Source organism: Phragmites australis, chromosome 18 (assembly GCF_958298935.1).
Source record: "Phragmites australis chromosome 18, lpPhrAust1.1, whole genome shotgun sequence".
NCBI lineage: Eukaryota > Viridiplantae > Streptophyta > Magnoliopsida > Poales > Poaceae > Phragmites > Phragmites australis.
In genome coordinates, this window is record NC_084938.1 from 27,056,155 (window position 1) to 27,079,149 (window position 22,995).

General features: G+C 40.8%; 4 protein-coding genes across 4 annotated transcripts; 1 reads left to right on the forward strand and 3 right to left on the reverse strand.

The window, feature by feature from the left end:
* Positions 1 to 8,392: 8,392 nt before the first annotated feature.
* On the reverse strand, positions 8,393 to 9,798 carry LOC133899707 (uncharacterized). Its single transcript, XM_062340750.1, has 2 exons — positions 9,521 to 9,798; positions 8,393 to 8,911 (listed from the first exon to the last, which is right to left on the reverse strand). The coding sequence occupies exons 1-2, from the start codon at positions 9,778 to 9,780 to the stop codon at positions 8,863 to 8,865; spliced, it is 309 nt and encodes a 102-aa protein (XP_062196734.1). The 5' UTR covers positions 9,781 to 9,798; the 3' UTR covers positions 8,393 to 8,862.
* Positions 9,799 to 10,299: 501 nt separating this feature from the next.
* Positions 10,300 to 13,239, reverse strand: LOC133899201 (multiple organellar RNA editing factor 8, chloroplastic/mitochondrial-like). Its single transcript, XM_062340170.1, has 4 exons — positions 12,792 to 13,239; positions 12,012 to 12,109; positions 11,854 to 11,919; positions 10,300 to 11,150 (listed from the first exon to the last, which is right to left on the reverse strand). Exons 1-4 carry the CDS (start codon positions 13,154 to 13,156, stop codon positions 10,492 to 10,494), a joined length of 1,188 nt encoding a protein of 395 aa, XP_062196154.1. The 5' UTR covers positions 13,157 to 13,239; the 3' UTR covers positions 10,300 to 10,491.
* Positions 13,240 to 15,848: 2,609 nt separating this feature from the next.
* Positions 15,849 to 18,201, reverse strand: LOC133899629 (mitochondrial import inner membrane translocase subunit TIM8). The gene is made up of 2 exons (XM_062340652.1): positions 18,057 to 18,201; positions 15,849 to 16,186 (listed from the first exon to the last, which is right to left on the reverse strand). Exons 1-2 carry the CDS (start codon positions 18,090 to 18,092, stop codon positions 16,001 to 16,003), a joined length of 222 nt encoding a protein of 73 aa, XP_062196636.1. The 5' UTR covers positions 18,093 to 18,201; the 3' UTR covers positions 15,849 to 16,000.
* Positions 18,202 to 18,353: 152 nt separating this feature from the next.
* Positions 18,354 to 22,430, forward strand: LOC133899628 (glycerophosphodiester phosphodiesterase GDPD2-like). The gene is made up of 7 exons (XM_062340651.1): positions 18,354 to 18,689; positions 19,387 to 19,446; positions 19,553 to 19,633; positions 19,722 to 19,922; positions 20,063 to 20,158; positions 21,444 to 21,640; positions 21,739 to 22,430. The coding sequence occupies exons 1-7, from the start codon at positions 18,414 to 18,416 to the stop codon at positions 21,983 to 21,985; spliced, it is 1,158 nt and encodes a 385-aa protein (XP_062196635.1). The 5' UTR covers positions 18,354 to 18,413; the 3' UTR covers positions 21,986 to 22,430.
* The last annotated feature ends 565 nt before the right edge of the window (positions 22,431 to 22,995 follow it).

Here is a 22,995-nt window from a genome sequence, read left to right on the forward strand (position 1 = left end):
AAAATTTTAAGTGATTACCTCTTCCACTTGATATAACACAATGTTCCAAACCTTTGCATATTGGCCATACACTAGGTAGTACTCTCCTACTACTGCGAGATCTACACTATGTCTAACACATCGTGATTATCCTTAAAGTGCGTACCTAATGTCAAATTTGGAACAAAGGTCTACACCTTTTTAGGTGATTACCTTAATTCATATCTCATATTGGCTATACATAAGGTAGTACCTAAGTACTACTGTGGGATCTACACTATGTTTAGCACATGGTGACTATCCTCAACGTGCGTATCCGATTTAAATATGAATTAAATAAAGGTTTAAACTATTTTAGTGATTACCTTTAAAGTGTTAACACAAGATTTGCATAACATAATGTAATAGGAATATAGGCATCTACTGACAAATGTCAGATTATGCCTCCTACTACTGTGAGATATACACCACATCTGTTGATTATTTTCAACGTGTTAGCTACATAATTTGAGATCTACACTATATAATTCAAGTCTCAACTTGACTTTACAAATTTTGCATTATTATTACAACATTACCATAATGATTTTTATTTACCTACTGTAAATTAATCAAATCTGTGGTCAAAATCCATGTACGATACAATGACCGGTCAAGAGTTCGATGAACTCGCGCTTGATGGTCACAATTATACAACATGGGCAATGGACGTCAAGGTTAGTTTTGCGTCCTGCGGAATAATAGCGGTACTACCAACCTCCCAAAAGGGAGATCCACCGCTACCAGATCATGTTAAATATGGTGCATTATACATAAAGCACCATATCCATCCGGATCTCAAAATCTGAGTATTTGATGGAAGAGAAACTGAGCATTTATGGCTAGCTCTCAAAAGCATATGTGAACATCAAAAGGCAGTCATTCTGCCCGATGCATGTTATGAATGGACACATCTCCGACTCCAGGACTTTAAGTCTGTCGGAGAATACAATCATAATGTTCATAAATCTGCTCAGAATTGCATTTTTGCGGAAAAAGAACCTACAAATACGGAAAAATTAGATAAAACTTTATCTACTTTCTTTCCCGCTGATAAGATCTTACAGCAATACCATGCAAGAGCATAACATGTTTATTCTGACTTAATCCATGTCGAAAAGCATGATAAACTCCTTCTAAGGAATCATCATTAACGTCCAATCAGCGCTGCTCCTTTACCTGAAGTACATACTAATGTTCAGAATAACAATAAGTTCAAATGGCTCTATTAAATGTCATCCAAAGAACTTCAATGGTAAACACAAATGTAACAAAAAGCAGAAGCCAGATTAAGGTCAAGGCATTTCCAAACTTGACAAATTTAATGTTTGTCGCATATGTGGATGCTACAAGCACTCCACTAAGAAATGTCACACCCCAAGATATTTAGTTGATCTGTATTTACAATTCATGAGACATAACTGACTTGCTCATGGAAAAAGATTTGAAGCATATTTCAATCTTCAAACTGAATCCACCAAAGAGGCTAATTGTTCACAACAAGTTCTGCAAGAACCATGTAACAACTAGATTCTTCTGCAGCCAGAAGATCCCATGAGCACAGAAAATATGATTGTTGAATTTGCTTCACACGACATGTTTGGAGACCTTATCTAGTCTCCCAATTCCTTAGATACCATGTTATCTACGTCCCATTAAATGTTGTAATACAACATTGTATCAGCACTATGATACTAAAATAAAGTATGTATGTATTCTATATATCTGATAAAATTTTTATATCAAATTCTTCAATTTTATATATAGAATTCTATGAGAGTCAATCCGATGAAGTAAATGTGCCTTGTGGATAGTTACACCATAAATTCTATACTTAGGAAAACAAAAATATTTTCAAACTCTTACTCAGAGATAAGGAAATGTTTGACAATCGTTGGACGCGATGCAGTAATTGTTGGTTCCGGTTGTGTCATAATTACTCTCCCTATGGGTACTAAGTCGAAATCGATGATGCTCTATAGTATCCCGATTCAACACATACCTTACTAAGTTATAGAGATATCTGTCAGAATGGTTTCCATATCAAAACCCATGATAATAACAAAAGAGGAATTTCTCATTTTAGTCAACGGATACAGCAAGCTTCTCTATATACCATATGGATTGTACTATACATATATCAAACCTATACCACATATTACGTACAAAATAATTTTTCTACCTTGATCAAATGAAGATGTGGCGTTATTGCCTTTGTCACTCTACTTTAGAGATGATAAGAAAAATTATTAACAATTCTATTGGTCACAGTATTCCCAAAATCCTTAGATTTGTGTGCATCACAAGTGTCATAGAGAATTTAATTTTAAGGTTCTCTTACCTTAAAATTCATAATACGTCACCAAATTTCTTGAACAAATTCAAGAATATACATGTGACTCTATTCAACAATTTTATGGACCATGTAGGTACTCTATAATGCTGATTGATGCATCTACAAAATAGTCATAAATGTGTCCCTTATACATAAGGCACCACACTTATGCCAAACTCATTGCTCAGATACACAAAATTAGAGCAAATTATCCTGGACACATGATCAAATCCATTCACATGGATAATGTTGTTCCTTAACGTGCATGCAATTATTGTTTGATTATGGGCACTACTGCATTAAGTACCATATGTGCACATTCACAATGGTCTAGCTGAATATCTCATCAAGAGAATCAATTCATTTGCATGACCAACCATAAAATTGCAATTTACCAATATCTTGTTGGTGACATACGGCTTTACACACCACATCATTAATCTTTACACACCGCATCATTAATCCACATTCATCCAGCTGCAGTAATACGGCTCCCTCCATTGCAGTTAGTACATAAAAATTTGGCCCCATCCGAGTATTTTCCATCTACGAATCGGTTACGTTCTGCACATACCGATATCACCACCGTACAACATACATCAAAGGGTATTGGGGATCCATATGAGGTATAATTATTCGTCAATCATATAATACCTTGAGTCCCTCATATGTGACATATTCATTGCTTGTATATTCATAATATTTTGAGGACAATTCCCGGTATTATGGGGAGATTAATACCACAAAGAATGCCAAGAATCATAAGAGAACGTTATACACGTTCACATTCAGTTCTCATATCCACGTACATGATATCTGAATTCTTATTCAGAACATCTTGTATTTGCAGCATATTGCAAATAACCTGTCAAGATGCATTTACTGACAACAAAGGTGTCACCAAATCTTATATTCCTACTAGGAATGTACTAGAAACAGTGAAGGTACTAAACAAAATTACTCAACTCCTAAATCAAAATAAGAGGGGGAGAAATACGGTCACAAAGGATAAAGGTTCTTGCAAGCTATCGCGAAAACAGAGGAATCCCTCCTTCAAGACAGTAAATACAAATTAACATCAAGTTGATAGACAACTTATGGATATTCACTATCCAAATGCCTATGAATGTTTAGCATCTAAATGTCCAACACAAATGTGTATACAAATCTAGACGCTGGGTCATGGGAACACCCTAACTCCATTATTTTGGAAAATACACGGAGTTAAATGGGATAATATTTCCACAAACTATATTGATTCCATCGAATCAATCAATATCAAAGACTGCAAATTGTCGACAAATATTTCTCCTCGAAAATTGCAGAAGATCTTCAATTAGATCTAGACCAAAATCCATGACCATGGCAGGGTGGCTCAAGCACTCGGACTGGACCAAATAGAAGGAAGTAATTGAGACAGAATTGCACTCGCTCACAAAAGAGATGTATTCACAAAAGTAATACCTACACCTCTAATGTCTTCCCTATGGAAGAAAAATGGATTTTTAATCCATAAGATGGTGAAATAGCGAGGCTTGTAACACATGGGTTTACGTATAGGTCCGGTATCAATTATGATGCTACATACCCCATGGTATATGTGAAAATTATGTTCTCATATTCAATATCATTGGTAGATCAAATGAATTGAATAGATTCGGACATATAAGTCCCTAATGGACTTCGTATTCTAAATTTAAATACAAATCGCAATATATATTGTGTATAGCTTAAGTCACTCCATGATCAAGCATTTAAGTTGATTGTGGTACAACTGACTAAATAAGTTTCTTCCACAAAAGGGTTACTCCAACAATTACATATATGTGTTCATAATGAAATCTCAATTGGATTTTGTATCATCTCCAAACCACACACGATAAAGTATGTAATAATCTTATGATGGAAATTGAGATGAATAATTTGGTTAAAACCAAATTTTGCTTAAGTCTACGACTTGAGCATATTCCTTCAGGAATATTTATCCATCAGTCCATCAATATCCAATTGATATTGAACAATCATATCCATCAAATATTTATGGTCATTCGATCCCTAAATATGAATTAAGATCCATTTATACATTAGGTTGACAATGAAAAGATATTTAATCTAAAGTTCTATATCTTAGTGTCATCAAAGCGCTTATGTATCTTGCAAATCGCAACATACCTGATATTGCATTTGCAGATAACTTGCTAGCTTAAATAACGCAACTCCAACAACACCATTAGGTGAGAGTCAAAGATGATATCTAAAGATATCTTTATGGCACCAAAGATCTAGATTTTTCTATCAGAAAATCAAGATATGACTATAGTGGATACCCAGACATTGGCTATATAACAGATCCCCATAATGCCAGATCATAGACTGATTTCATGGTGATATAGCCTTCTTATTGGAGTCATCAAAACAGATTCCAGATGCTACTTTCACCTATCATTCTGAAACATCACATATATGTGTATGACCTTGCAGAATGATAAACCACATACAATTATCATGTGGTATTGATTCTATTGAATAATCAATAATTATCTATGAAGATAATTCTGCGCGCATTTGCTCAAATGCAAACAAGTTACATAAAAAGCAGTATAACCAAACATATTGCTCCTAAAATGTTATATCCTTGTAATAGAGAGAAAGAAATTTTGCAAACTAAATCATGTGATAATCTCGTATATTTATTCACTAAGTTCTTACCAACTTCCGCATTCCAAAATGCATTCAAGTAATTGGTATGCGATGACTACGAGATTTGCAATGTTCAGGGGGAGTTTATCCCTAAATAATAACCTGTTCATATTATATTGCACTCTTTTCCTTTATGAGTTTTGCATATACGGTTTCTCATATAATATTTTTATTGAGACAATATATACATAAGATGATGTCATATCTCATATTTCCCCTTCGGGTTTTTTAAAAGAGGTATCAAAGATATATCTATTATTTTTCAAACTCATTTATAGGTTTTTCCTTTTAAATGTTTTCTCATATGAGTTTACACAGAGGCAATAATCAATATATGATGTACCATTTTCTCCTTATTTTCCCACTGAATTTTAAATGAGTTTTAACATCATATCACTAGTATTCCTCCTATTTTTTCAAGAGATTTTCGGAGGTTTTAATATGATACATATATTATAATTATTGTTCTCTAAGTTCACCAATGAATTTTTCTTATTTAAGTGAGCTTACAACGAGGTAATAACCAATATGTATTGTATCATTTTCTCTTTATATTTTCCCATTGGGGTTTTAAAAGAGTTTTAATGATATATCAATATATTATTTTCTTCTCATATTTTTTCATAGAGTTTTAGAGGAGTTTTCAACAAAAAATTTACAACTAGAATAATTGATGTGTCTATTGGGAAAGGGTGTCTTCTCGATAGATATGTCATTTCATCGTATCTATTCAACATATATAAATATATAAACAACCCATTAAATAAAGACAAGCTATCATTCTCTATCTCTTAAATGTCTCTCTACAGTCATAAGTAGCCGCGCTATTGCAAGCATCATCTATATAGCGCGTGCCGTTAATTCATCTTAATTTAGCTGTTTAATTACTGGATTGTACCGTTAAGCTTGATCGATGGGGTGCCTCCTCCAATAAAGCTAACATTTCCTTCGTGTGAACACCCCTGTGACTTGAGTTAGTTTGCTTGATCTATAGTTTCACTTGACCTAACTACTTAAGAACAAGAAGCTGAAGCTTGAAGTAGTAATTAGTTACCGTTAAACTCCATCTAGCATTTCCTCCTACGGCCGATCTGGGATCACCAACAGATTACTCCAACCAAGCTCGATCAGGTAGGAGATCACAGAAACGGAAAGGATCAGCTAGACTTTGCGTCTCAACCATGTCATCACAACTAGAGAGGTATCCTTCACGTATGTACAGCACCGGCAAATAATTTCAGTAACAGCTACAGCCAAGGGCATGGACAGCAGCAGCTGTTTAACACGATCACCCATAGTTTCGCTCCATCAGGCGCATCATCTGACAGACTGAGACCCATGCTTCACAACTAAGAGCAACTTCAACAGCACATCTATATTTTATCATTTATATCCTTATATGGATTGCTATCTATAAAGATTCCTCTTTTATAATACTTCACCATTCCAACAGCACATCTATATTTCACCCTTTATATTCTCTCTCCTATTTTTAATAGTATTTTATAACTAATAATATATTCGTAACGACTATATTTTTGTAACGGCTATATTTCTAACGGTTATTTCTCCGACGGCTATTTTTTCAATGGCTATTTTTTCCACGGTTATTTTTTCAACAGCTATTTTTTCAATCAATATATGCAAGTCCATTTGCCATTCTTGAGTTGTGTCTCATCTCCCAGCTCTCTCTGTGTCCTCTCCCACATATCTTTATCTCCTCTCTAACATTGCAATGAGGCGTCGCAATATCGTCAAGCAAATTCTCATGGATTCATTGTCGACCTCATCCGACGACGACGAACTCATTGTTGCTACAGCATTCCAAGTGCACGATGAAGACCAGCGTTTGAATGTTCGACGCCATGGCGGTTCCGTGCCAGGACATCGAGTAATTCATCGCGGCAGAGAAGCCGGACATGCAAGACTATACCAAGACTACTTTTCACAGGATCCCACCTACGGCCCGGCTATCTTTCGGCGCAGGTTTGTAATTAGTGAATATATTTTTGTTCGCCCTTATTTTTTATCCTCTCGTCTCATTTTATTATTATTTCTGCGCAGATTTAGAATGGCTCGTTCTCTGTTTCTTCGTATAGTACAATTTGTAGTAGAGCATGATAGCTATTTCATGCAGAAAAGAAATAGTGCTAGGATTCTTGGTTATCTCCTTTGCAAAAGATTACCGCTGCATTTTGCATGCTAGCTTATGTAGTACCAGCGGATGCTACAAATGAATTTATTCGGATTAGAGAAAGTATTGCTATAGAGAGTCTTAAAAGGTTTGTACAAGCTGTTGTGGAAGTATTTGGTGATGAGTATCTGAGATCTCCAAACAATATTGATACTGCTAGGTTACTTGAAATGGGAGAAGCAAGAGGTTTTCGCGGTATGCTAGGGAGCATAGATTGCATGCATTGGAAGTGGAAAAATTGCCCAGCAGCATGGCAAGGAATGTATACCGGCCATGTGCATGAGCCCACAATTATTCTGGAAGCCGTTGCTTCACAAGATCTTTGGATTTGGCACGTTTTCTTTGATTTACCGGGGTCTCACAATGATATTAATGTTCTTCACCGTTCCCCTCTATTTGCAAAGCTAGCTGAAAGACAAGCTCCAGAAGTGAATTATACCATCAATGATCACAACTATACAATAGGCTATTACTTGGCAGATAGCATATATCCACTATGGGCAACTTTCGTGAAGACAATAACATCTCCGTAAGGGAATAAGAAAAAACTTTTCTCGCAAGCTCAAAAAGGTGCTAGGAAGGATGTTGAACGAGCATTTGAAGCTCTACAGGCTCGTTTTGCCATTATTCGTGGACCAACAAGGTTTTGAGATCAAGAGACACTCGGACAAATCATGATGGCTTACGTCATCATGCATAATATGATAACTGAAGATGAGCGGGAAGACTTCGATTACGATCATGAGCCGGAAAACTTCCATTACGACCGTGAGGGAGAAAGAGTGATAATTGAAGATGAGCACACCCTTGAGTTGTCTCAATTAATAGAGTTTATTAAGAACAATCATGATATCAGGGACCGACAAGCTCACTCTCAGCTTCAAGATGATCTAGTCGAGCACCTATGGCAACTATATGCAGAGTTGTAGTTCTTGTAGTGTAAGTATTTACAATAATGTAGTCGGAACCTATCAAGTATTGTTTTTATTATAGAGGGGTGTAGTGTTTTCAAATTATGTATGATGATGTATGCAGTTCTTTCTGAATTAATGTATCATGTTCTTTTGACATAACTTATAGTTCTAACAACAAATAGCTCGTACAATAAATAGTTCACATAGCAATCATCAGTTACAAGGGGCACCGATTCATATACCCATATCCTTACACAAAAATCTGATCAGTATCAGTTCTACAAATTTCACACTATAAGTTGTCAAGTTTCAGCTTTCTCTTAGCAATTGCACAATGTAACCTTCACTGAAATCTGAACTTATGAAGGGAATTTGGGTGATTCAATAATCAATATGCAAACCATCAGATACAGAACACAAACATGGTAATAATATGGAAAATGCACTCAGGGAACCAATTCGTCCAGCATCTTCCCCTGCAATCAGTCACAAAAGGCAACAAACAATCAGAAGCTGTAAAAAAACACGTTCTCGCTCAAGAAAATGGTCCTTGATTTCCTTCAAAAAGAACGGGGGACAGAATACTCCATGATCTACAGAGTAACAAAGCCCAAGAACCAAGTTTAGGGCTTGTACATTCCTCCAATGCATCCTCCAGTGGTCCATATCAACTCTTTCGTTACTGCAGAACATATTATCCATCATTGTATATGTATTGAGCTGAGGCTCACAGCCATCCATCCCCATTCTCTGGAATACATTATGTGCATCTTCAAACTTCTGAGATTTTATCAGATAATGAAGAATAATATCATAAGTCCAAGCATTTGGACCAATTTTACAATACACAAATAGATGAAGTTAAGCAATACAACTGTGCACTTGCTTAACATATGAAATTAAGTAAATCAAACCAGGGAGGCCCTTGAATTTGCTTAATATATACAGATATTTAAGCATGCCTGTGTGATAAAACCAAACGTATATGTCCATCTACGGTTTATTTTACCCAATGTCCCTCCCATGAAACCCCACTAAAGTTTCTCACAAAGCTAGTTCGTAATAAAATCGAGCAAACTTGCCATTAAAAAACTACTCTCTAGCTTCAAATTGACACAGGCACACCCATATGGACAACATCCTTATGGAATTTACACCAGTCAAAGTAACCCCTTTTAAAGCATTCTGCTGTGAAACATTTCCTTCACACCATCCTAGGGGACTTTTCTCTAAAAAGATAACCTTTTCTAAAGAAAATTACATCACAGTAGCCTAAATCCCAGGAAAAAGCGCCATCATTCAACCCAGATTGTACTAAATTATCAACGCAGAGAGCAAGGGGATCAGACGACAACATACCGAGTCGCTCTCCACGAGCGCGTCGACCCGCTCGACCCAGGCGTCGATGGCGGCACGCCACGCCTCAAGGAGCTTAGGGTCCGGGAGGCTCTCGTAAGGAGGTCGTGCGTGCGCACCACCTCGAGGACGGATGCGACCTCCGTCGGCGGGAGCTCGGCACCGCCCAACTGCGGTAGCTGCTCGGCGACCACCGCGCGGAGCAGCCGCGGCTTCAGCCAGGGGTCATTTACGTCACTGAGGAAGCTGTCGGCGCCGGCCATCTATGCTGCGGTTTGGTGGATTCGAGTGGGCGGCACTTTGTAGGCAGCCGGAGAGACAGACGTTATCTTGCTACTCTCCTCGTCTGCTCGGACTGCTGACAACCGCCGCCAGATTTGGAACTTGTTCGCCAGGCAACGCAGCAGCATGGAGGTGAAAAATGGCAAAACAGGCCAAGAGGCGGCGCGCAGCCACGGGCGCATGCGGGCTAAATCGGGACCCACGGCTCATCTCAGCTCCCAGCAGCGACCGGGCGAGCAACTTGGTTGACAGAAGTGACCGGCAGCGAGGTCGGGGCGACGTAGCAGATCCACGCGAGCAGGACCCGAGGACCATCGCAGTGGAGAGGAATGGGTACCTCGTCAACAAGGAACAGGAGAGAGGAAGGGGAGGAAGGTGGCAGTTGCTCAATGACGGCCCACGAGCACACGCTACATTTGGTGTGCAGCAAGGGTGATTTGAAGGTTCCACTAAAATGGGGCGTTCGATAGAGCGTCTGCTGGAGCAGGATTTTTACACAGTGCTATGGAGGGTGTGATAGCATGGCTGTTGAAGTTGCTCTAAAAGTTCGAGCATTATAGAAGAATTAGGTGAATACAGCGATAATCCATGAAATTCAGACGGCAACAAGGGTTCAATTTATACTACTGCACACCATCTCTTCCAGAAGAGTCTACTGGAACTGGGGCGCCTGCATAAACTCGTGGTCATCCTCATTGGTAGTTCGAGTTCCCTCCTTGACCTGGATAGCCTGGTGCACCACCACCACTGTAGCCAGGATTGCCACCACCTTGGTACGGTGGGTTGCCTCCCTGGTAAGGGGGTGGTGGGTTGCCACTTTGGTACCCTGGCACGCCACCTTGGTATCCAGAGTTGGCGCCTGGGTAAGATGGGCCTGGATTACCTTGGTAACCTTGGTTACTGCCTCGGTACCCAGGAGGACCGCCTTGCTGATAGTGAGGTGCACCGCCAGGGGTGTAGCCCACCTGTGGGTTTGGCATCTGGGGCTGGAAATTTGGAGGGCCACCAGGAGTGTGCGGAGGTGGTGGCGGAGGAGGCATTTTGCCCTGGGCATGGTGCATAGGAGGGCCTTCACGGGGTGGCATCGGGTTCTGGCCAGGTGGTGGGGGACTGTTGAAACCCTGCCCAGGTGGAGGTGGGGGGCTGTTGAAACCCTGCCCAGGTGGAGGTGCATCTCTGTTCTGGAAATTCTGCATGTTGTCCCTTCTCCTCTCAAAGTTCCTTGACCTGTCGAAGTTGCGGGGTCTATCATTGCGCCGAGATCTTTCATTGGCACGGGCATTGTTTCTGACCCACTCCTCATGGTATTTAGGGTCATAAGGAACAGCTTCACCGTTTATAAAGGGTTCTCCTGAAACAGAAGGGGGAAATGCATCAGATGCTAGACTTATTGATTCATTGATTCCTCAGCAATACTAAATATGAACAAACTTTTCTCAAAAGAAATAAGCTTAAACTCACACAATCAAGTGTCCCAACAAAAGTGCGCATGAACAGAACGGACATTTTTTTCTCAATACATCAGATACAGTGGCATCCTGATTCTAAAGGCTTGTGCATAGTAGGCCAAATAATGGACATACAATAAACTGCTGTCCCAAAATAAGCTTCTACAACAGTCTAGGTAATTTTCGACACCACACAGGAAAAGAACAGATACAGGATATCAAACATATCAAATGAAGCTTCAGGAGTTGAGGACCCTATTTTATCTACCCCTTAAAGACAAGCATATCCTTACACAATATAAGGCCATAAAAGCATATAATGAGCACATAAGTAATATATACTGATAACAGGCAGGCAGATAATCGGATTAGGTAGAGATCAAGTAAATTTTCATAAAACACTAGAGATTGGATTCTGGCTAATGACTTAACACTTCATTTACATCTGATCTAAAACATGATGACCTGAATTGCTTGATTCTAAAAACCTATCACACCCAGCAAAAGGAAGGAAGAAAACAACATTGGTGTAAAGCAACATAAAGTTCAGAAAAAGTCAGTAACTATGAATGAACATTATTCAGACAGGAAAGATGTTATGATTACCTCCATAGTCTTTATTTTTCACATCCAAGTATGAATCAGGAAGAACCCAGCGGACCTTGGGCAATTCTGCAAATGATTAAAAGGCATAAGGTCCATACAAGAATATTTGAGCATATTCCATGATGAGACTTCCCACACATTACTTCCTTTGATCATACCTTTAAGTTTGTAAGAAAGTTCCTCAGATACAAGGGCACCAAAGGCAAAGTAATGTCGAGTTGATACCGAGTATATCTTGTGCCTCGCTTCTTCCTCACTGGAATATGGAATTGGTTTAGACACAAGTACATAAATTTGAAGAATGTAAGAAATAAAATGGGCAAAAGAACACTGCATTTCAGTCAACCAAAAATTGCATGTGTATTATACCTGTATACAGTGTTAGGATTGCGAATATTTTGTTGGATGAACTCAACAAATTCAAACTTATCTAAAAGTTTGGATCAAGGTGATTGGTCTTTTGAAACATAACCAACATTAAAAAAACAACACAGCACAAAGCTGCACCCATATAAACATGCAAACTTGTAGCCTCTAAAATAACAGGCAACAATGAATGAACCGAATGATCAGTACCAACCTCCAAATCACACTATAGAACAATACCAGGACAAGACCATAGGACAGAACACCATTCACATAATCACAACTAACAAATTAATCATATTTCGAACAAGAACTAAAAGATCAAAGCACTGTTTTATGTAAAATCACATCCAGGATGACCAGATCAAGCGATCAATGTCTGCATACTCAAAACAACTAATACTTATAAATCCATTCAGACCCAAACAGTACCAGGTCCAAATATCTCATTAGCCCAAAGTTCCACTCGACTAGACATTATTACGGACTTACGGAGCATCAGAGCACTCACAGACAAAAACCAAAAATAACTGAAGGAAGAAGGTAGGAAAATTGGATCCGGCGATATATACCTCCCGACGACCTGCGCGAGCGTCTTAATGTAGCTTTCGATGATCTCGTCGCGGGTGACTTCGGGGTTGGCGGCGTCGCCGGGGGGCGGCTCCATGACGACGAGCCAGTGCTCGAAGTCGCACCCGTCGAGGAGGATCGTCTCCTTGGGCGGGCGGTTGCTCCAGCTGGGGGACGAGTCCCGCAGCGAGGACGTCGCCGGCTGCGTCGCGTAGCACCGCGCCGGCGCCGGCGCCGGCGCGGGGAGGAGCGTCGCGGCCGCGGCGAGCGGGCGCAGGAGGACGGGGACGCGGCGGGACGCGGCTGCAGCGGGGAGAGGCGAGAGCGCCGCTCGGGAGAGGAGGAGCGCGCGCGACGCCGTCGCCATGGCGGCGGCAAAAACCCTAGAAGGCGACGAGACGGAGGAGACGAGGGAGGCCGCGGCGGAGGTGACAAAAGGGTTTAAGCCGCAATCCGCGTGAGCCGAAATATCTGGAGAGTCGAGTCGAGTCGAGGCTTCATATGGGCCTTGTTGGGCTATGGAATGTTGTAACTTTTTGGCCCATACGAATGACAAAAGGGGAGTTTTTAAATAAATTTTTATGTTAAAAAATATAAAAATAAAAAAATCTCGACAAAAGGGCATGTTTGTTTTACGCAGCTGCTATACATTAGCTAGCTATTTTAATTCGTGATTCCAGTCAGATTTTCGGCCGTTGAATTTGCTTTATGATTCAAGCTCCCCTTGGACTGATTCTTTTGGGCTGATTGGTTTCGCATCGTGGGCCAGCTTTGTCCGTGTCTTGGGCTTCTTGTTTTTGGCTGGCATGTGTATTTCGTCTTTTTCAAATTTTTTTATCAGTTCTCCTTTCAGGTTTAGCTGCTTCGTGAGCTGAGAATAAGGATTGTAAATATTTCTTCCAAATGGTATTGTTAATATTTATCCTTTCAGGTTTACTGTTGAAAGGTTATTGTAAATATTTCTTGCAGTTACAATAGTGTTGTAAATTCTAGATTTTATCACCATAACTTCTAAGTTTCCTATACGTTACCTTCTTTATATCAACTGTTGACCAATATAAGGATGCTTATTGGTATTTTTATTTATGTCTTTTTTTGGGGGGGCATGTTTTCTTGTCTTCCTTAAGAAAAAAATGGTGCTATGTTTTTTTATTTTTAAGAGTCTGCTAATCCCATATTCTTCTTGTCCCTTTTTTCAAAAAAAATTGTCATCTGGTTCTGTATGAGTTCACTAATTTTTCAAATTTCTTTGCCATCTTATGAAAATAGTTCTCCTTTCCTTACAATTCACCTCTTGTATTACTTTTTCTTATGGTACACTAATCCCATCACTTTGTATGTTACCGAGGATTAGTTTTTTGTTTTTTAGGAGTTCATTAATCCTATGATTTTCTTTGTGCTGATTGAAATATAATTATTTTACATCTTTCTTTTTGTAACAGTTCATTAATCAATTTTATATGTTCATTTGTTAATTCTATTTTGTGTTTGTTTGATCGGGTAACCCATATTTCCATCCATTGAGCGGGACTTGTACAAATTCCAAAAAGGTCTAAATTTGGCGCCACTTACTGCAAATGGGACGTCACATGCACTAGCTACATGACAAAAATATATGGAGCTCACTATGTATGATGGTGCAGCCAAAAAGTTGATTGAAAACCTTAAAATAATCAGTCAGGTAACAAATATCTTTTACTGATTGTCCGTGACTGCAATAAAAAAAAAATCAATCAGTTTTTTTATGTAAAAAGTGTGCTTGATTACATGTCATCTCCCTATTGGCTGAAAATTTTGACTGCATTTCAAAAGAAAAATAGCTGATTATCAACTTAGACATTTCCTTTTTTAACCTAGATGGTGAGAATCCAGAGAGCTCTCGAGCGAAGGCGAACCAAAGGCGATGGAGACGACTCTGAGGTGAATGGCAATCTGTCAACCTCCTCGCCCCGACGGCTTGCTGGCCTCGGCGGAGGAGGGTGGGCCGACCTCCCTGTGGTTAGTACTAGTATAGTTAGTAGTTAGTTTACCTTTTTTTTTTATCTATTTGTTAAGTTAGTTTGTAGTTTTTTTGGGTGAATTTTGTTATAGATCAATTGATGCTTTTTGTCGCTCTGTGATTTCTCCTCTGAGGAGGATTCGGAGAGATCTTTTATCCTTTGGCTTGCTATGTTGGCTCATAATGGTGTTGTTGTGCCTACTTTCTCTAAAAAGGGAAGGTGTATCCTACCATCTCTGATGGGGTCACCCGATTCGTTCAACGGTCTAATAGCGCTTCACGCTGCTGATGGTGGCTCAAAAAACTTGATTGGTCTTTTCTGGTCCTACCTCGTCGGTGATGGACGTATCAACGCTGGCTTCTCCGATCCAGTTTGGCAGCGGCAATCGGGGAAGCTGCGGGGTGTTGCGGACTTGGGACCTGTGTGCGTATTGCTATGTAATCTTTAGGTTTCTGGTTGTATCAATAATGATCAAATAAAGTCACTCGTTTCTAAAAAAAGATGGTGAGAATCTAATCCATTTCGTACAATCCCTGCAAACTTATTTTCACCACACTGTGAATTGTGAAATTTTATAGTATGATTTGGTTTGTGAAATGTAAAAATTAGTTTTTATACCGTGACTGTTATTTTTCTTTTATTCTTAAAGCTAGAATCCATAATCAAAATAAAAAACAAACTAAGCATTAATCTTCTGTTAGATCAGCAGCTAATCAAAACTAGTTTTTTTTAAAATTTGTATCTTACTCGTACTTATCATGTTACAGTATGTGACATGATGAAACTGTGACACATGCGATGCTTCACACTGGCGATATGATTTTTCTTCTCTTCCATTTTAAATCGTCACAAGCGATTTTAGCTAAAGTTCATAATTAGAGCTATTAAGCAGAAGATGCATCCAATCCAAGTATAGTCAGGGGATTTAATAGTCGATTTTCAAAGAAGCAAACAAAGAAGATATGACGGACCAATTCATCGCAGCTCAAAAGGCTCCATACGAAACGACAGTAGCTTTGTGAGAAGGGCGGATCAACACTGAGAAGTCCAGACTGAGACAACAGCATAACATTGACCAACATTGAATTAGATGTTGCTAGTACATTAAAAAGTTTTTTTTGTGAAAACTCGCCGTCGTTCAAGAGTCCAAAGGAAGCTGATACAAAAAAAGGAAGACACTTGACGAAGCAACAACAGTGGGTGCCGGCGCTTCACTGCATCTCGAACCGTTTGGCAATCAGCACGCTCATGTCAAGATACCTCTGGGCACAATTCGTCAGGCAAGTTGTCTCTCCGGAGCTGAACTTGCTTCCTGGGGTGCTGGTGATGCATTTGTCCCAGCACACGCTTGTTAGCTTGCCGACCATCTCGCCCACCAGCGCCTTCTGCTGCTCTTGCTGCAATGTTACAGAACTTCCGATGAGATTTATTTACTCATTCACAGAAGATAACAAACATGTCTATGCTAGCTAAAATGAATAATCATGCATTCTTGCAGAAGTTAGAAAAATTTGAAGAATGTAAAAAAAAAAAAAATCAATATCAAATCTTGTTTCTTGCTATGCAGTGTGGGGATACAAATCAAGAAGGCACTGAATTGGTGATACCGCAACAGATCTAGCGAGGCCAGGGTTATCCAAGAATCAAGCATAAGCATGTCAAGTAGGTGAAAGCTAAATATCAATTTAGCATATGCTTCTTAATCTGCAACAGTAACTTGATAAAATGGCAAGCAGGAGCTAGAGTTAAAAAACCAAAAGAAGGCCAAAGTCATCCTCTAATAGCTTAAGTGACTAAATTACGATCTCTCTGTTAAGTTACAGTAGCACCGGCAAATCATTCCTTTGGCTAACACATCTTGAAAGTGATGCTAAACCAGCTCCTAAAAAACAAAGTCTAGAAATATACATGGAGAGTGGCTAACAAATTTCACCACAGCACTCTAAACTTACAGGACCGTCACAGCTGATCCCCTAACTTGGAAAATTAGGTTTTCTGCTCCATACAGTTGCTAATGTTCACATGCTAAATCATTCTCTCACTTAACTACCAACATTATCCACCGCGAGGTCCAATCAATACGAGGTGATGATCCAATAATCAAGCTAAATTTGGCTCAATTAAAACTCCTAAAAGGCTTGCTGGCCTTATAGTTCAGAATGGTGGACCCAAGAGCATAGGAGGGAGTTGTTGAGTGGGTATCCCACTCACCTTTCAGTTGACTGCTGAGATAAACTGCACGAATTACTGCACCAATGTTGGTGTATTAACAGACTCCCAAAAATTAACTACTCAAGCAGGGTCCCTTTTTTTCTCTTCTCTATCTTATACCACCTTCTAAAGCTAGGATTGTGCACTAGAACACGTTCCTGGTGGCCCAAATGTAATTACACATGATACGTCGGCAGTTGCTGAGGCACTAGGATTTGCAAGAGTTTTAGCTAAGCCCATTAGCTTAATTATTGGATCATCACCTTATGTTGATTGAACCCCCACGTTAGACAATTTTTACAGCCAAGTGAGATTATGACTTAGCATGCAAGCAGTAGCAACTAGCAAGTTTAGAGAGTAGAGAACCTCATCTTCAGGTTTATAGCTAAGACAACCGTCCAAGCTAGGGTAGCTTTGAGCTTTCTCTGCCCTATGCTATCATAATGTGTTTGCCATTTTCAGAGTATGCTCACACTAAGTGTCTCTGCCTCATGTATTACTATGACAGTATGCTTATGAACTATTTCACATCAATTAGGGGTTCTGAGCACCTTATACCTAACACAATAGCCAATCACAAGATTTGACACCAGTTGCAAGATACAGACAGTAATCATCTTATTCTGCAGCTAACAACTAACTCTAATACAACCACGAGTTTCATGATGCCTCTACTTCACCTCTGATCAAGACGCAGAATCTCAAATCTACCAACCTAGCACAAGTGAACAGACCCTGAACTTAACATTCGCAACCTAGCACAGCTGAACAAATCAATAACTTAAACAGGCGTCGCTAATAAAATGAAAGACTCCTAACCAACGCAAATCGCATCTTTAAATCCACATCGCGCCCTCATCGTGCCTCTAAGAAGCTTGAGATGCGCCACTAATTGCATAAACAAAGAGATAGTACTTCTCCGAAGAAATTTTCCATCCCAGAATGTAATGAATCGGTGCGCGCATGCCCAGATACAGCGGAGCTTCCGCCTTACTGAACAACAACAGTGCACGCTCTCTGACACCGGATACGAGCAAGAGGAAGAAGCTCTCTCACCTGGAGGAATCGCTGCATGTCGGCGGAGTTATCCATGGCGCTCTCTCGACCCTAAACCCTAGCTCTGCTTTGGCTTGGGGAAGGGGATGGGGGACGCGGCCGCCGCCGGCTAGGATTTTGACGAAGCGGGTTTGGATCCTCGTCGGGCCGGGCTTTCTCATTTCAGTATGCGGCCCAACCCATTCAAACGGAATATTCTCCCGAATAAACCCGCGCGCGCGCGGCGTCTCCTTGTCCGGCGGCGGCGGCGGCGGTTCGGGTCTAAAAATATTCAAATCCTTCGGACACCGGCCGTCCAAATCGGGGAAAGAAATAGAAACAGAAAGGGGAAGCCAGCAGCGACGACCGGCGTCCGAAATGGCGTTCCCGGCGGCTACCATCCGCGCGGCGGCGCTGTGCCGGATCTCGGCGTCTGCTGCGGCCGGCGGGAGGCGCGAGCGGGAGCGGGAGCCGCCGTTCGCGCTGGCGGAGCGTGGGATGGTGGTGGGGGGCCACCGCGGGATGGGGGTGAACGCGGTGGGGGCGCCGCCCGGAGCGCGCGTCGGGGTCGCGAGGGAGCGGGAGAACACGCTGCTCTCCCTCGGCCGCGCCGCCGCGCTCGCGGCCGTCGCCTTCGTCGAGTTCGACGTCCAGGTTCGTGTCTCGCTTCGGAGCTAGTTGAGGTTTGGAATCGGAGCTGGCGTGCACCGCAGCATTGCGATGCAGGATTGGATGGTACTGTGGCTGATCAAGGAATGTGGGCTCTAGTGGACGCAACTAGCCAATAATTTTGTTGGAGCCCTCAATATCAATCTCCGTGTGCAACTTGGATGAAGCAAGCGATCATACGTGAGGATGTGAAGTGAAGTTGGTTGATTTGTGTCCCAAATTCCCAATGTGGCAATGTACGAGCATATTGCAGCTTCTGGTCGAACTTATATAAACTGGAGTGCAATAGAATGTGAGCCATGGTAGTGTGATACCGTACCCAATTGTACAACATCGGTAGTGATAGCGAATGTTTTTCAGTTCTAGAGTTCTGCATAAGCCAACTGTCAAGATTTTTAGTTGTTCATTACCATTCACTAGAGGCATTTCCGTTTAAATACTTGGCATCGCCACTAATCGATTGCCAAGTATATATTGATTAGAGTGTTATCAACGATAAACATCTGACACATAGACATTGGGCAGTCGAGGGAAGCATATTTGTTATAAACTTCAGTTTAGTGCAGCTGATTGATTCATTTTGGACACTGTTATTCCCTGACGCCGTCCATCTTCTCCCTCATTTTAAGATAACCAGATCGATATGTGAAAGAATCATTAATCCCACCACTATGTTTTACAGGTCACGAAAGATGGCTGCCCAATAATCTTCCACGACGACTTCATCCTAACACAAGAAACTGTATGTTCTTGTTATCGTGCTGTTCGTTTAGTTTGTTTATGTACTATCCTATTCATCTATTGTAAAACTCTTTAGTTAAAACTGATTATTGTTGGAAGGTGTGTAGGGGTCTGTATATGAGAGGCGTGTTACTGATCTTCTCTTGGAAGAATTCCTTTCATATGGGCCACAAAAAGAATCTCGCAAGGTGCCTTCACTTTTTTTTCTATTTGTTTGTTCTGCGCAAAGTCCATGGATGCATGCTGAAGACGCTAATATATGTATTGACTGTTCAGGTCTCCAAGCCTTTACTTAGACGGACAGGAGACGGCAGAGTCCTTAAGTGGAGTACAGAAGAAGATGATTCTCTTTGCACATTGCAAGAGGTCTTTGAACGTGTCAGTCCTCGTCTGGGATTTAACATTGAGCTGAAGTTTGATGACAACATTATCTATCACAGGAAAGATCTTGAGTGTTCTCTTCAAGCTGTATTGCAAGTACGGCTTGTTGGCTTGTTGCCCTTCTTCGTATAGTACTTAGTACACTATCAATTAATTAGCATCCAGTCTATTGACAGCCATTTCGGTACTCAGAGGTGATGACTGATGTCCATAATGTTGTTGAATGGTTTTGGCAGGTCGTTTTTCAGTATGCTAGCAACAGACCAGTCTTTTTCTCAACTTTCCATCCTGATGCGGCGCGGATGATGCGGGAGCTCCAAAGCTTTTATCCTGTAAGTGCGCTTTGAAACGTCTTATGTTTTATGTCTGAATTGTTAGTCAAGTTGTCTCAATATGTAGTCTAGCTAGTATTGCACCGGTTATCTTTGACGCTGCTGCAAGGAAGAATCTTTGCATACACTCTTACACAAACTTCCAAAATCAATCTTAATGCCTCAAATTGTTGAAGAACAATCTGGTTGTGACTAACTTGCATCAGTCTTTCGAGTAGTACACCATAAGCAACTAGTTACTTTATGTGGGAATATGTTAAAGTCGAAATTTACTTTGTTACTTGAATAGACAATAAACCCATGAGATCAATAAGTGCAGTCGAGAAGTTACAGAGAGACATGGGAAGATTCAACAAATCTTTTTCTTGATTATTTTTCTCAGCTCTACAATTCATATAACGTAGTGTTTAATATTTGGTGTATTAATCAGTAACCTGCAAGGTGGATGCTAGTTTTTTTTTTTTTTTTTTTGAAACGGAAGGTGGATGCTAGTAGGTACCTGCATTCTAAAGTCTAAACCAATATTTTCCTGATATTTGATTGTATAGTTTTATGATATGTGCTTCGGTAGTCCTCTTCTGTAAAAAGTTTACGAATCTCAAAGCGAACTATGATAACTAACCTAAGGGCAAATGTGGTAAAGAAAATCCAAACCAAACTGTTTTTTTCCCGCAAGGCTAACAAAATATGTGTCGCTAGGTAATAGGAAGACTACGATTTCCCAGATCTTAATTTACTCAAATCCATCTTCATGTTTATAAGAATAAAATAAGGGCATGCATGTTGCCGAGATGAATGAGGGATACCAGCACGCGCGTCTAGATCGAGGCAAAAATAGGCAAGACGGTCAACAACTCTCTGCTAGTTCTTGCGATCAGTCTGATCTTAATCTCCTTGGTCAAATAAACTACATGTTTCATCTCATCTCACACAAAAAAAATGGCTGGATCCGCGACGTGCAGTGCAGGCCGCCGGCGGCAGTTTTGGCTGCTGCGTTGTGAGAGATATGTCTTCTACAGATTCCCTAACTACGGAACTAACTGAACGTTAAAATTTCTGTCTCTAAATTTATGAAGTACGAATATGCCTCCTTCCAAACTAACAACATTGCTTTAAGATTCGTAATCATCTTGCAAAAGAGGACCACGGGAGCAAACCTCAAGTTTTATATCCAATTCTGATGTACAATAGAATTAGTGATTAGAAGGAAATGTTGCCATGCATTATACTGCAAAACATCTCAAATTCCAGAGTTATCATATACATCCTTTTCCTATTGCATTAGGTGCTTTTCTTAACAGAAGGGGGGACAGCCAAACACAACGATTCGAGAAGGAACTCACTTGACGAGGCTATCCGGGTATGCCAAGAGTACGACTTGCATGGGATTGTGTCAGAAGTGAGAGGGGTTTTCAAGAACCCCTCTGCGGTCGTCAGAGCACAAGAATCCAACCTTGCACTTCTCACATATGGGCAGCTCAAGTAAGCGACATATCTGTACATGTTTCTTGTTTCGGTCTACCACTGTATGCTCCTCAATCATTTTACGCCCTTCCTTTGTCCCTTGGTTGAATGTGCAGTAATGTGTGGGAGGCTGTTTACGTCCAGTATCTGATGGGCGTAAATGGCGTCATTGTTGATCTGGTGGAGGAGATCTCAAATGCTGTGGCAGATTTCAGTAAACCAGATTTCAGTAAACCGGACCTCAGCAAGAACACGTTAGGGAGTGGTGTCAGCGTGGACGGATCAAAACATCAGGCCTTCTCGCAGCAGCAGCTGGGGTTCTTGCTCCGGCTTATACCTGAATTGATTGAGCAACCACGCTGAAGGTACATGATGCCCAAGAAACATCTCAGTTCTGACCCTTGAAGCATATATCACCCATCAGGCTTTCATCTTCAGTTGATTGTCCAGGTAGATAGAGAGATTTAACACCAGTTTAGAAGGTATACGCACGTGCTATATAGCATTGTTGTGTGTTGAGTACATAGACGATTCCGTGTAGTCAAAACTTAATTCCTGTACTTTTGTTGCAAATACGTTCACATATAGTGCTGTCAATTACACGTACGGCAATGTATTGTTGAAAGCCGGCAAAGATAAGATTGTAATTTGGGCAGCCGGTTATTGCCGGAGCATTGGTCTTGGTCTGCCTTGCAATATTTCGTGTTGCTTCCATGTTAGTAGCCGGGAGCGGCAAAGTTGGCAACTGCCAATCCTCTGATTCGTTGCATCCGCATCGTAATCCTTTCTCTTAGTTGTATGTATTAGCTGTTGGAACAAGAAAAGGAAAGACGGTGTAGATCAGAATCTCGTAGAGGTTTTTCGATGAAAGATCTTATAGAATTTCTTTCCACATCTTACTGCATTATGCATGACGTTTGGAGGGAAAGACTTGCCCGACGTGCTTACGCGGTGCGCCGCCGCCGTCGATGGGTAGCGGGCAGCCGGGCCGCGCGAACGCCGGCGTGAGAGAGAAACCGAGGCAGGCGCGAACGCCGGCGGGATCCAAATCGATCGCCACCCGTGCGGCGCGGATCGAGTGGGCCCATCCATTTCGGCCCATGGCCCAGGTTCAAGCTTTCTTGGGCCAATACTGGGGGCTCTGAGGTGGAGTGGGCTGTAGCCCAAGCCCATGGATTTCCGTATTTAATCCTACCAGGCTTCAAAATGCAAACAAACCAAAAACCTGCAAGTTCCTCTCAGGGAAATGAAAAATAAAACCAAGAACATGTATGAATGATATGCATGTTCTTTCCTATAATAGTTTTTTTTTATTTTTCATTTTTTGAGAGAGAGAAGTTTCATAGTGCTTTATCACAAAAAAAAAAAGCAGT